General features: G+C 44.1%; 1 protein-coding gene across 5 annotated transcripts in view; it reads left to right on the plus strand.

The window, feature by feature from the left end:
- LOC129865935 (glucosidase 2 subunit beta-like) overlaps positions 1 to 12,871 on the plus strand; it is a 316,514-nt gene that overhangs the window by 59,799 nt on the left and 243,844 nt on the right. For all 5 annotated transcript variants that reach the window (XM_055939022.1, XM_055939023.1, XM_055939025.1 and 2 more), the window contains exon 9: positions 12,726 to 12,812. In XM_055939022.1, the coding sequence (XP_055794997.1) occupies positions 12,726 to 12,812 (87 nt within the window). The remainder of the gene's footprint in view (positions 1 to 12,725; positions 12,813 to 12,871) is intronic.

The raw sequence follows: 12,871 nt of genomic DNA on the forward strand, positions 1-12,871 counted from the left end.
TGGAATATAGGCAGGGTATTCTCTCTGAATGCTGTAGATGGAATATAGGCAGGGTATTCTCTCTGAATACTGGAGATGGAACATTGGGAGGGTATTCTCTCTGAATACTGGAGATTTGACATTGGGAGGTTATTCTCTCTGAATGCTGTAGATGGAACATTGGGAGGGTATTCTCTCTGAATACTGGAGATTTGACATTGGGAGGGTATTCTCTCTGAATACTGTAGATGGAACATTGGGAGGGTATTCTCTCTGAATGCTGGAGATGGAACATTGGGAGGGTATTCTCTCTGAATACTGGAGATTTGACATTGGGAGGGTATTCTCTCTGAATACTGTAGATGGAACATTGGGAGGGTATTCTCTCTGAATACTGTAGATGGGACATTGGGAGGGTATTCTCTCTGAATGCTGGAGATGGAACATTGGCAGGGTATTTTCTCTGAATACTGGAGATTTGACATTGGGAGGGTATTCTCTCTGAATGCTGGAGATGGAACATTGGGAGGGTATTCTCTCTGAATGCTGTAGATGGAACATTGGGAGGGTATTCTCTCTGAATGCTGTAGATGGAACATAGGCAGGGTATTCTCTCTGAATGCTGTAGATGGAACATTGGCAGGGTATTCTCTCTGAATGCTGTAGATGGAACATAGGCAGGGTATTCTCTCTGAATGCTGTAGATGGAACATTGGGAGGGTATTCTCTCTGAATGCTGGAGATGGGACATTGGGAGGGTATTCTCTCTGAATGCTGTAGATGGAACATAGGCAGGGTATTCTCTCTGAATGCTGGAGATGGAACATAGGCAGGGTATTCTCTCTGAATACTGGAGATGGAACATTGGGAGGGTATTCTCTCTGAATATGGAGATGGGACATTGGGAGGGTATTCTCTCTGAATGCTGGAGATGAGACGTTGGGAGGGTATTCTCTCTGAATGCTGGAGATGGAACATAGGCAGGGTATTCTCTCTGAATGCGGGAGATGGAACATAGGCAGGGTATTCTCTCTGAATGCTGGAGATGGAACATTGGCAGGGTATTCTCTCTGAATGCTGGAGATTTGACATTGGGAGGGTATTCTCTCTGAATGCTGGAGATGGAACATTGGGAGGGTATTCTCTCTGAATGCTGTAGATGGAGCATTGGGAGGGTATTCTCTCTCAATACTGGAGATTTGACATTGGGAGGGTATTCTCTCTGAATACTGTAGATGGAACATTGGGAGGGTATTCTCTCTGAATACTGGATATGGGAAATTGGCAGGGTATTCTCTCTGAATGCTGTAGATGGAACATTGGCAGGGTATTCTCTCTGAATGCTGGAGATGGAACATTGGCAGGGTATTCTCTCTGAATGCTAGAGATGGGACATTGGGAGGGTATTCTCTCTGAATACTGTAGATGGAACATTGGCAGGGTATTCTCTCTGAATACTGGAGATGGAACATTGGCAGGGTATTCTCTCTGAATGCTAGAGATGGGACATTGGGAGGGTATTCTCTCTGAATACTGTAGATGGAACATTGGGAGGGTATTCTCTCTGAATATGGAGATGGGACATTGGGAGGGTATTCTCTCTGAATACTGTAGATGGAACATTGGCAGGGTATTCTCTCTGAATGCTGGAGATGGAACATTGGGAGGGTATTCTCTCTGAATACTGGAGATGGGACATTGGCAGGGTATTCTCTCTGAATACTGTAGATGGGACATTGGGAGGGTATTCTCTCTGAATATGGAGATGGAACATTGGGAGGGTATTCTCTCTGAATACTGGAGATGGGACATTGGCAGGGTATTCTCTCTGAATGCTGTAGATGGAATATAGGCAGGGTATTCTCTCTGAATGCTGGAGATGGGACATTGGCAGGGTATTCTCTATGAATGCTGTAGATGGAATATAGGCAGGGTATTCTCTCTGAATGCTGTAGATGGAATATAGGCAGGGTATTCTCTCTGAATACTGGAGATGGAACATTGGGAGGGTATTCTCTCTGAATACTGGATATGGGACATTGGGAGGGTATTCTCTCTGAATACTGGATATGGAACATTGGCAGGGTATTCTCTCTGAATGCTGTAGATGGGACATTTGCAGGGTATTCTCTCTGAATACTGGAGATGGGACATTGGGAGGGTATTCTCTCTGAATACTGGAGATGGGACGTTGGGAGGGTATTCTCTCTGAATGCTGTAGATGGGACATTTGCAGGGTATTCTCTCTGAATACTTGAGATGGAACATAGGCAGGGTATTCTCTCTGAATACTGGAGATGGAACATTGGCAGGGTATTCTCTCTGAATACTGGAGATGGGACGTTGGGAGGGTATTCTCTCTGAATGCTGGAGATGGAACATTGGCAGGGTATTCTCTCTGAATACTGTAGATTGGACATTGGGAGGATATTCTCGCTGAATATGGAGATGGAACATTGGGAGGGTATTCTCTCTGAATATGGAGATGGGACATTGGGAGGGTATTCTCTCTGAATGCTGTAGATGGAACATTGGCAGGGTATTCTCTCTGAATGCTGGAGATGGAACATTGGGAGGGTATTCTCTCTGAATACTGGAGATTTGACATTGGGAGGGTATTCTCTCTGAATGCTGTAGATGGAACATTGGGAGGGTATTCTCTCTGAATACTGGAGATTTGACATTGGGAGGGTATTCTCTCTGAATACTGTAGATGGAACATTGGGAGGGTATTCTCTCTGAATGCTGGAGATGGAACATTGGGAGGGTATTCTCTCTGAATACTGGAGATTTGACATTGGGAGGGTATTCTCTCTGAATACTGTAGATGGGACATTGGGAGGGTATTCTCTCTGAATGCTGGAGATGGAACATTGGCAGGGTATTCTCTCTGAATACTGGAGATTTGACATTGGGAGGGTATTCTCTCTGAATGCTGGAGATGGAACATTGGGAGGGTATTCTCTCTGAATGCTGTAGATGGAACATTGGGAGGGTATTCTCTCTGAATGCTGTAGATGGAACATAGGCAGGGTATTCTCTCTGAATGCTGTAGATGGAACATTGGCAGGGTATTCTCTCTGAATGCTGTAGATGGAACATAGGCAGGGTATTCTCTCTGAATGCTGTAGATGGAACATTGGGAGGGTATTCTCTCTGAATGCTGGAGATGGGACATTGGGAGGGTATTCTCTCTGAATGCTGTAGATGGAACATAGGCAGGGTATTCTCTCTGAATGCTGGAGATGGAACATAGGCAGGGTATTCTCTCTGAATGCTGGAGATGGAACATAGGCAGGGTATTCTCTCTGAATGCTGGAGATGGAACATAGGCAGGGTATTCTCTCTGAATGCTGGAGATGGAACATTGGCAGGGTATTCTCTCTGAATACTGGAGATTTGACATTGGGAGGGTATTCTCTCTGAATGCTGGAGATGGAACATTGGGAGGGTATTCTCTCTGAATGCTGTAGATGGAACATTGGGAGGGTATTCTCTCTGAATACTGGAGATTTGACATTGGGAGGGTATTCTCTCTGAATACTGTAGATGGAACATTGGGAGGGTATTCTCTCTGAATACTGGATATGGGAAATTGGCAGGGTATTCTCTCTGAATGCTGTAGATGGAACATTGGCAGGGTATTCTCTCTGAATGCTGGAGATGGAACATTGGCAGGGTATTCTCTCTGAATGCTAGAGATGGGACATTGGGAGGGTATTCTCTCTGAATACTGTAGATGGAACATTGGGAGGGTATTCTCTCTGAATATGGAGATAGGGTATTCTCTCTGAATACTGTAGATGGAACATTGGCAGGGTATTCTCTCTGAATGCTGGAGATGGAACATTGGGAGGGTATTCTCTCTGAATACTGGAGATGGGACATTGGCAGGGTATTCTCTCTGAATACTGTAGATGGGACATTGGGAGGGTATTCTCTCTGAATATGGAGATGGAACATTGGGAGGGTATTCTCTCTGAATACTGGAGATGGGACATTGGCAGGGTATTCTCTCTGAATGCTGTAGATGGAATATAGGCAGGGTATTCTCTCTGAATGCTGGAGATGGGACATTGGCAGGGTATTCTCTCTGAATGCTGTAGATGGAATATAGGCAGGGTATTCTCTCTGAATGCTGTAGATGGAATATAGGCAGGGTATTCTCTCTGAATACTGGAGATGGAACATTGGGAGGGTATTCTCTCTGAATACTGGATATGGGACATTGGGAGGGTATTCTCTCTGAATACTGGATATGGGACATTGGCAGGGTATTCTCTCTGAATACTGGATATGGGACATTGGCAGGGTATTCTCTCTGAATACTGGAGATGGGACATTGGGAGGGTATTCTCTCTGAATACTGGAGATGGAACATTGGGAGGGTATTCTCTCTGAATACTGGAGATGGGACATTGTAGTATTCTCTCTGATTCCGGTATGAGAGATAAGCTGTGGGATAAGGAGGACCTCTGACACTCATGCCATACCTATGGCAGATTAATAACACGTGTGTGTGTGTGTGTGTGTGTGTGTGTGTGTGTGTGTGTGTGTGTTTGCACGTGTGGGCGCGTTTTAATATTCCCACTAGTGTGCGTTTGGGTTTATGGTAATACTGTATACATATTTGACTGCGTAATTTTTCTCATACTTTATCTGTGGAAGGTGATACTTTGACAAGCATAACCAGGAAAGGGGATTCTCCCAACCCAGGTATATGTGGCAATATTGTAGATAAACACAGCTGGGAATAGTTCTGTCTGTGGGTGTGTGGATTCAGATTGCCATATAGCTGTAAGGTAATATATCTCCTCCTGCTTGCTTAGCCCCTGTGTATTTGACTACATCTAGTGTAGATTTTGTGGGCCAATACAAATCCCCAGTAACAACATCTGACTGAAATACCCTGTTTGACGAGTGTTTTAGAAGCATGGTGTTAATGGTTTCTCCTATAAACCTATATATATATTAATATATATATATATATAGCAGAGTCAACAAAAAGGGATGCAGTATGTGATGTAATTAAATCATTTTTTTAATGTTGTTTTCATTATATGCCATATTTCATGGGGTTTGACAAACGTTTCAAATCTGTTATTATTTCATCACGTTTTCCTTTTTTCAGTTGGAAATGTACACCTTTTTTCATTTCGACCTGGTTTCAAATGTAATCCAGAGCAAAGGGAACAATTTGGAATAATCCCAAATATCTATTCATGTTTTATTCCACTACTAATTTGCTACATCTATAAATGATCATGAAATACAGTTACACCCAGGGAATTGGGGTAAGAGCTTAAATCAATCAATCAATCAAGTTTATTTTATATAGCCCTTCGTACATCAGCTAATATCTCGAAGTGCTGTACAGAAACCCAGCCTAAAACCCCAAACAGCAAGCAATGCAGGTGTAGAAGCACTACACAATGCAGGTGTAGAAATAAGTTCCCCAATATCCATTTGGTGTGATCCAAAACGGCGAGCCAAGGCCGTAACATGGCCGTCATTAGATATACAATTGAATCCATGCAAAACCGTTTTTCATGTCAACGTAAGATACACACACACAAGCTATGACAAGGTGGTTTTGCCACTATATTATATATCTAGCCTCCATCGGTCTCAAATGCGTACCAAATTACCACATTCATGGTTTCCTCGTTATTGGTGCTAGGTCTTATCTGAAGACTAGTACAATAAGTTGCAACCTGGCTATCAACAATTCTGGGATTTCAATGTCTATCATACAAGGCCGATCAAAAAAGATAATCTACAATTGGGTGTTAGGATACATCTGGTTGTTTCATCTATTGTTTGATTTGTTAAAGCAAGACGAAATATCTGGCCAATAGCAGCAAAGGTGGTCTTAAAGGTAAATATCTGGCCAATAGCAGGAAAGGTGGTCTTAAAGGTAAATATCTGGCCAATAACAGGAAAGGTGGTCTTAAAGGTAAATATCTGGCCAATAGCAGGAAAGGTGGTCTTAAAGGTAAATATCTGGCCAATAACAGGAAAGGTGGTCTTAAAGGTAAATATCTGGCCAATAGCAGGAAAGGTGGTCTTTAAAGTAAATATCTGGCCAATAACAGCAAAGGTGGTCTTAAAGGTAAATATCTGGCCAATAGCAGGAGAGGTGGTCTTTAAAGTAAATATCTGGCCAATAACAGGAAAGGTGGTCTTAAAGTAAATATCGGCCAATAACAGGAAAGGTGGTCTTAAAGGTAAATATCGGCCAATAACAGGAAAGGTGTTCCTTTAAAGTAAATTTCAGGCCAATAACAGGAAAGGTGGTCTTAAAGGTAAATATCTGGCCAATAACAGGAAAGGTGTTCCTTTAAAGTAAATTTCAGGCCAATAACAGGAAAGGTGGTCTTAAAGGTAAATATCTGGCCAATAACAGGAAAGGTGGTCTTAAAGGTAAATATCTGGCCAATAACAGGAAAGGTGGTCTTAAAAGTAAATATCTGGCCAATAAATGGAAAGGTGGTCTTTAAAAGTAAATATCTGGCCAATAACAGGAAAGGTGGTCTTTAAAGTAAATATCTGGCCAATAACAGGAAAGGTGGTCTTTAAAGTAAATATCTGGCCAATAACAGGAAAGGTGGTCTTTAAAGTAAATATCTGGCCAATAACAGGAAAGGTGGTCTTAAAAGTAAATATCTGGCCAATAAATGGAAAGGTGGTCTTTAAAAGTAAATATCGGGCCAATAACAGGAAAGGTGGTCTTAAAGGTAAATATCTGGCCAATAACAGGAAAGGTGGTCTTAAAGGTAAATATCTGGCCGATAGCAGGAAAGGTGGTCTTAAAGGTAAATATCTGGCCAATAACAGGAAAGGTGGTCTTAAAGGTAAATATCTGGCCAATAACAGGAAAGGTGGTCTTAAAGGTAAATATCTGGCCAATAACAGCAAAGGTGGTCTTTAAAGTAAATATCTGGCCAATAACAGGAAAGGTGGTCTTAAAAGTAAATATCTGGCCAATAAATGGAAAGGTGGTCTTTAAAAGTAAATATCGGGCCAATAACAGGAAAGGTGGTCTTAAAGGTAAATATCTGGCCGATAGCAGGAAAGGTGGTCTTAAAGGTAACTATCTGGCCAATAACAGGAAAGGTGGTCTTAAAGGTAAATATCTGGCCAATAACAGGAAAGGTGGTCTTAAAGGTAAATATCTGGCCAATAACAGCAAAGGTGGTCTTTAAAGTAAATATCTGGCCAATAACAGGAAAGGTGGTCTTAAAAGTAAATATCTGGCCAATAAATGGAAAGGTGGTCTTTAAAAGTAAATATCGGGCCAATAACAGGAAAGGTGGTCTTAAAGGTAAATATCTGGCCAATAACAGGAAAGGTGGTCTTAAAGGTAAATATCTGGCCAATAACAGGAAAGGTGGTCTTAAAGGTAAATATCTGGCCAATAACAGGAAAGGTGGTCTTAAAGGTAAATATCTGGCCAATAACAGCAAAGGTGGTCTTAAAGGTAAATATCTGGCCAATAACAGGAAAGGTGGTCTTAAAGGTAAATATCTGGCCAATAACAGGAAAGGTGGTCTTAAAGGTAAATATCTGGCCAATAAATGGAAAGGTGGTCTTAAAGGTAAATATCTGGCCAATAACAGGAAAGGTGGTCTTAAAAGTAAATATCTGGCCAATAACAGGAAAGGTGGTCTTTAAAAGTAAATATCTGGCCAATAACAGGAAACGTGGTTTTTAAAAGTGAAACTTGGGCCTAATACCAAGCGTTTACATTCACCACTAATTTTCCCAGTCATCACTGAAGCTATTTTCACAGTGGCCCTTTAAAGAATTACACCTGCAGAACAAAGCACTTTGGGTGCCAGTTGCTGTCCTTTGTGAGGTCGACAGCAGTGCTGCACATAGAGCACCACTGTTATGTCTCGGCCGAGTCCGAGCACGGCAGCGATGTTTATTAGCTTAGCTTAATTGTGCATATAGTATCTAAAGGTCAACGCCTGCTGCGCTACTGCACTGCCAAAATGGCTTCCAGTGGGACTCCATTTCACATGAATAAACACACGGGTCTAGTTCCCCAATGGCACACTATGCCCTACATAGTGTTCTTAAGCCTCTGGTCAAAATAGTGTGTCATTAAACGACTTAAACTGGGAGACCCACCACCTTCGTCTCCCATCAACCCTCCCTCCCTCTTTCCCTCCGTCCCTCTGCACAGTAGTGTCGTGTTGGTGTTCACAGGCAGTGACTGATGGCTATTCACTGGTGGACATCGCTTCACTGGCTCGCTGTTGAACAGTGGTGACGCCCCTGGCGACAGAGGAGATCGAGTCCAGATTTATCCTCTCATCGATGTTGTTTTGTTGTTTTGAAACTGATTTCCGTGTCCTTGTTGCATAAGTATATTCCAATGAGAAATGCACAGTGGCTTGTGAAGTATTCACCCTTCTTGGCGTTTTTCCTATTTTGTTGCTATTTTGTTGCCGTACAACCTGGAATTAATTTTAATAATTTGATTAATTTGATGTACACAACATGCCTACCACTTTGAAGGTGCAAAATATTTTTTATTGTGAAACAAACAAGAAATAAGATTTAAAAAAATGAACTTGAGTGTGCACAATTATTCACCTGATTTATTTGGGCTGCGATTTCTGAGGCTGGTAACTCTAATGAACGTATCCTCTGCAGTATAGGTGACTCTGGGTCTTCCTTTCCTGTGGCGGTCCTCATGAGAGCCCGTTTCAGCATAGAGCTTGATGGTTTTTGCAATGCACTTGAGGAAACTTTCAAAGTTCTTGAAAGTTCATGTTGTCTTAAGTAATGATGGACTGTCGTTTCTCTTTGCTTATTTGAGCTGATCATGCCATTTTATGGACTTGGTCTTTTACCAAATAGGGCTATCTCCTGTGTACACCCCCCCCACCCTCACTTTTAACAAGGCACACCTGTTAATTGAAATGCATTCAAGGTGACTACCTCATGAAGCTGGTTGAGAGAATCCCAATCATGTGCAAAGCTGTCGAGACAGAGTGACAATTTGGAAGAATCTCAAATATAAAATATATTTTGATTTGTTTAACACTGTTTTGGTACTACATGATACCATATGTGTTATTTCATAGTTTTGATGTCTTCACTATTATTCTACAATGTAGACAATAGTAAAAAATGAAGAAAAACCCTGGAATGTGTAGGTGTCCAAACTTTTGTCTGGTTGTGTGTGTGTGTGTGTGTGTGTGTGTGTGTGTGTGTGTGTGTGTGTGTGTGTGTGTGTGTGTGTGTGTGTGTGTGTGTGTGTGTGTGTGTGTGTGTGTGTGTGTGTGTGTGTGTGTGTGTGTGTGTGTGTGTATATATAGAGAGAGAGAGAAATATAGATATATTTGCTTAACTTCTGCCTTCCATAAGATGAATGGTGTTTGACTGATATGGGTCATTCTACTGAAGTGGTGTAAATTGGGGGGGGGGAACATGTGTATCCTATTTCTCACATCTTCCAACACTTCAGGTAGACTCACACACTTTGTATTGCATATTTGAAATATTTACCTGAATTCCTAACCACCACACTACGTTGTTCACTACTGAAACATAATAAAACACGATAAAGGGGACCCTGCACAGTAAGGATCATTTTGATGATTTTAATCTTTTTTTATCTTCTATTACATCATTTTTTTGGAGGGGAAATTCTATTTACATACCAAATTAACAAAATAGTAAAATCATGACTTTTAAACCAGATTTTCAAAACCTTTGAATAGAATTTAGAAAAATATGTCTGTTCTCTGTAAAATGTTCAAATGTTGTTTGTATGAATCTGACACTTTTTGATTGGTTGAATTACTTATGGATCTAATTAATTATGTTGTTAGATGTATATAAGAAACGTCCTCTCACTGTCAACTGCGTTTATTTTCAGCAAACCTTAACATGTGTAAATATTTGTATGAACATAAGATTCAACAACTGAGACATAAACTGAACAAGTTCCACAGATATGTGACTAACAGAAATGGAATAATGTGTCCCTGAACAAAGGGGGGGTCAAAATCAAAAGAAACAGTCATTATCTGGTGTGGCCACCAGCTGCATTAAGTACTGCAGTGCATCTCCTCCTCATGGACTGCACCAGATTTGCCAGGTCTTGCTGTGAGATGTGACCCCACTATTCCACCAAGGCACCTGCAAGTTCCCGGACATTTCTGGGGGGAATGGCCCTAGCCCTCACCCTCCGATCCAACAGGTCCCAGATGTGCTCAATGGGATTGAGATCCTGGCTCTTCGCTGGCCATGGCAGAACACTGACCGTCCTGTCTTGCAGGAAATCACACACAGAACGAGCAGTATGGCTGGTGGCATTGTCATACTGGAGGGTGATGTCAGGATGAGCCTGCAGAAAGGGTACCACATGAGGGAGGAGGATGTCTTCCTTGTAATGCACAGCATTCAGATTGCCTGCAATGACAACAAGCTCAGTCCGATGATGCTGTGACACACCACCCCAGACCATAACGGACCCTCCACCTCCAAATCGATCCCGCTCCAGAGTACAGGCCTCGGTTTAACGTTCATTCCTTCGATGATAAACGCGAATCCGACCATCACCCCTGGTGAGACAAAACCGGGACTCGTCAGTGAAGAGCACTTTTTGCCAGTCCTATCTGGTCCAGCGACGGTGGGTTTGTGCCCATAGGCGACGCTGTTGCCGGTGATGTCTGGTGAGGACCTGCCTTACAACAGGCCTACAAGCCCTCAGTCCAGCCTCTCTCAGCCTATTGCGGACAGTCTGAGAACTGATGGAGGGATGGTGCGTTCCTGGTGTAACTCAGACAGTTGTTGTTGCCATCCTGTATCTGTCCTACAGGTGTGATGTTCGGATGTACCGATCCTGTGCAGGTGTTGTTACACGTGGTCTGCCACTGTGAGGACGATCAGCTGTCCGTCCTGTCTCCCTGTAGCAGTGTCTTAGGCGTTTCACAGTACGGATATTGCAATTTATTTCCCTGGCCACATCTGCAGTCATCATGCCTCCTTGCAGCATGCCTAAGGCACGTTCACACAGATGAGCAGGGACCCTGGGCATCTTTCTTTTGGTGCTTTTCAGAGTCAGTAGAAAGTGCTCCTTAGTGTCCTAAATTGTCATAACTCTGACCTTAATTGCCTACCGTCTGTAAGCTATTAGTGTCGTAACGACCGTTCCACAGGTGCATGTTCATTAATTGTTTATGGTTCGGTGGGTATGTTTGGGAGAGTGACTCTGGTGCTGGGCGGTGGGTATGTTTGGGAGAGTTACTGGTGCTGGGCGGTGGGTATGTTTGGGAGAGTGACTCTGGTGCTGGGCGGTGGGTATGTTTGGGAGAGTGACTCTGGTGCTGGGTTGTGGGTATGTTTGGGAGAGTGACTGGTGCTGGGCGGTGGGTATGTTTGGGAGAGTGACTCTGGTGCTGGGCGGTGGGTATGTTTGGAGAGTGACTGGTGCTGGGCTGTGGGTATGTTTGGGAGAGTGACTCTGGTGCTGGGCGGTGGGTATGTTTGGGAGAGTGACTCTGGTGCTGGGCTGTGGGTATGTTTGGGAGAGTGACTGGTGCTGGGCGGTGGGTATGTTTGGGAGAGTGACTCTGGTGCTGGGCTGTGGGTATGTTTGGGAGAGTGACTGGTGCTGGGCGGTGGGTATGTTTGGAGAGTGACTGGTGCTGGGCTGTGGGTATGTTTGGGAGAGTGACTCTGGTGCTGGGTGGTGGGTATGTTTGGGAGAGTGACTCTGGTGCTGGGCGGTGGGTATGTTTGGAGAGTGACTGGTGCTGGGCTGTGGGTATGTTTGGGAGAGTGACTCTGGTGCTGGGCTGTGGGTATGTTTGGGAGAGTGACTCTGGTGCTGGGCGGTGGGTATGTTTGGAGAGTGACTGGTGCTGGGCTGTGGGTATGTTTGGGAGAGTGACTCTGGTGCTGGGCTGTGGGTATGTTTGGGAGAGTGACTCTGGTGCTGGGCGGTGGGTATGTTTGGAGAGTGACTCTGGTGCTGGGCGGTGGGTATGTTTGGGAGAGTGACTCTGGTGCTGGGCTGTGGGTATGTTTGGGAGAGTGACTGGTGCTGGGCGGTGGGTATGTTTGGGAGAGTGACTCTGGTGCTGGGCTGTGGGTATGTTTGGGAGAGTGACTCTGGTGCTGGGCGGTAGGTATGTTTGGAGAGTGACTCTGGTGCTGGGCGGTGGGTATGTTTGGAGAGTGACTCTGGTGCTGGGCGGTGGGTATGTTTGAGAGAGTGACTCTGGTGCTGGGCGGTGGGTATGTTTGGGAGAGTGACTCTGGTGCTGGGCGGTGGGTATGTTTGGGAGAGTGACTCTGGTGCTGGGCAGTGGGTATGTTTGGGACAGTGACTGGTGCTGGGCGGTGGGTATGTTTGGAGAGTGACTCTGGTGCTGGGCGGTGGGTATGTTTGGAGAGTGACTCTGGTGCTGGGCGGTGGGTATGTTTGGGAGAGTGACTCTGGTGCTGGGCGGTGGGTATGTTTGGGAGAGTGACTGGTGCTGGGCGGTGGGTATGTTTGGGAGAGTGACTCCTGAGATGGATAGTGTGCAGTTTACTATCAGTTATTAATGCATTTTTCTTATACTACTGTACCCGCAGGGTTAGCAGGTATGTTTGTGTGTGAGAGAGTGTATTTTGGTATGTGTGTTACAGTTCATGTCGCTTTTTGTTTATAGACTATTCTTGAGCGTTTCCATTTAGTGTGTGTCTTGCCCTGTCCTCATCAGTGTCTTTGTCCCCAGGCTTTGCTAGGAGGGGCCCACCGGGTTGATTTCTCCAGGTTTGAGGAGACACTCTGGACCAGTCTGAGGACGGGTGACAATGTGACAGTAAGCTCAGCCCCTTTCTCTCTCTCTCATCTCACTGTTACACTCTGACCTCTGACCTC

Source organism: Salvelinus fontinalis, chromosome 11 (assembly GCF_029448725.1).
Source record: "Salvelinus fontinalis isolate EN_2023a chromosome 11, ASM2944872v1, whole genome shotgun sequence".
NCBI lineage: Eukaryota > Metazoa > Chordata > Actinopteri > Salmoniformes > Salmonidae > Salvelinus > Salvelinus fontinalis.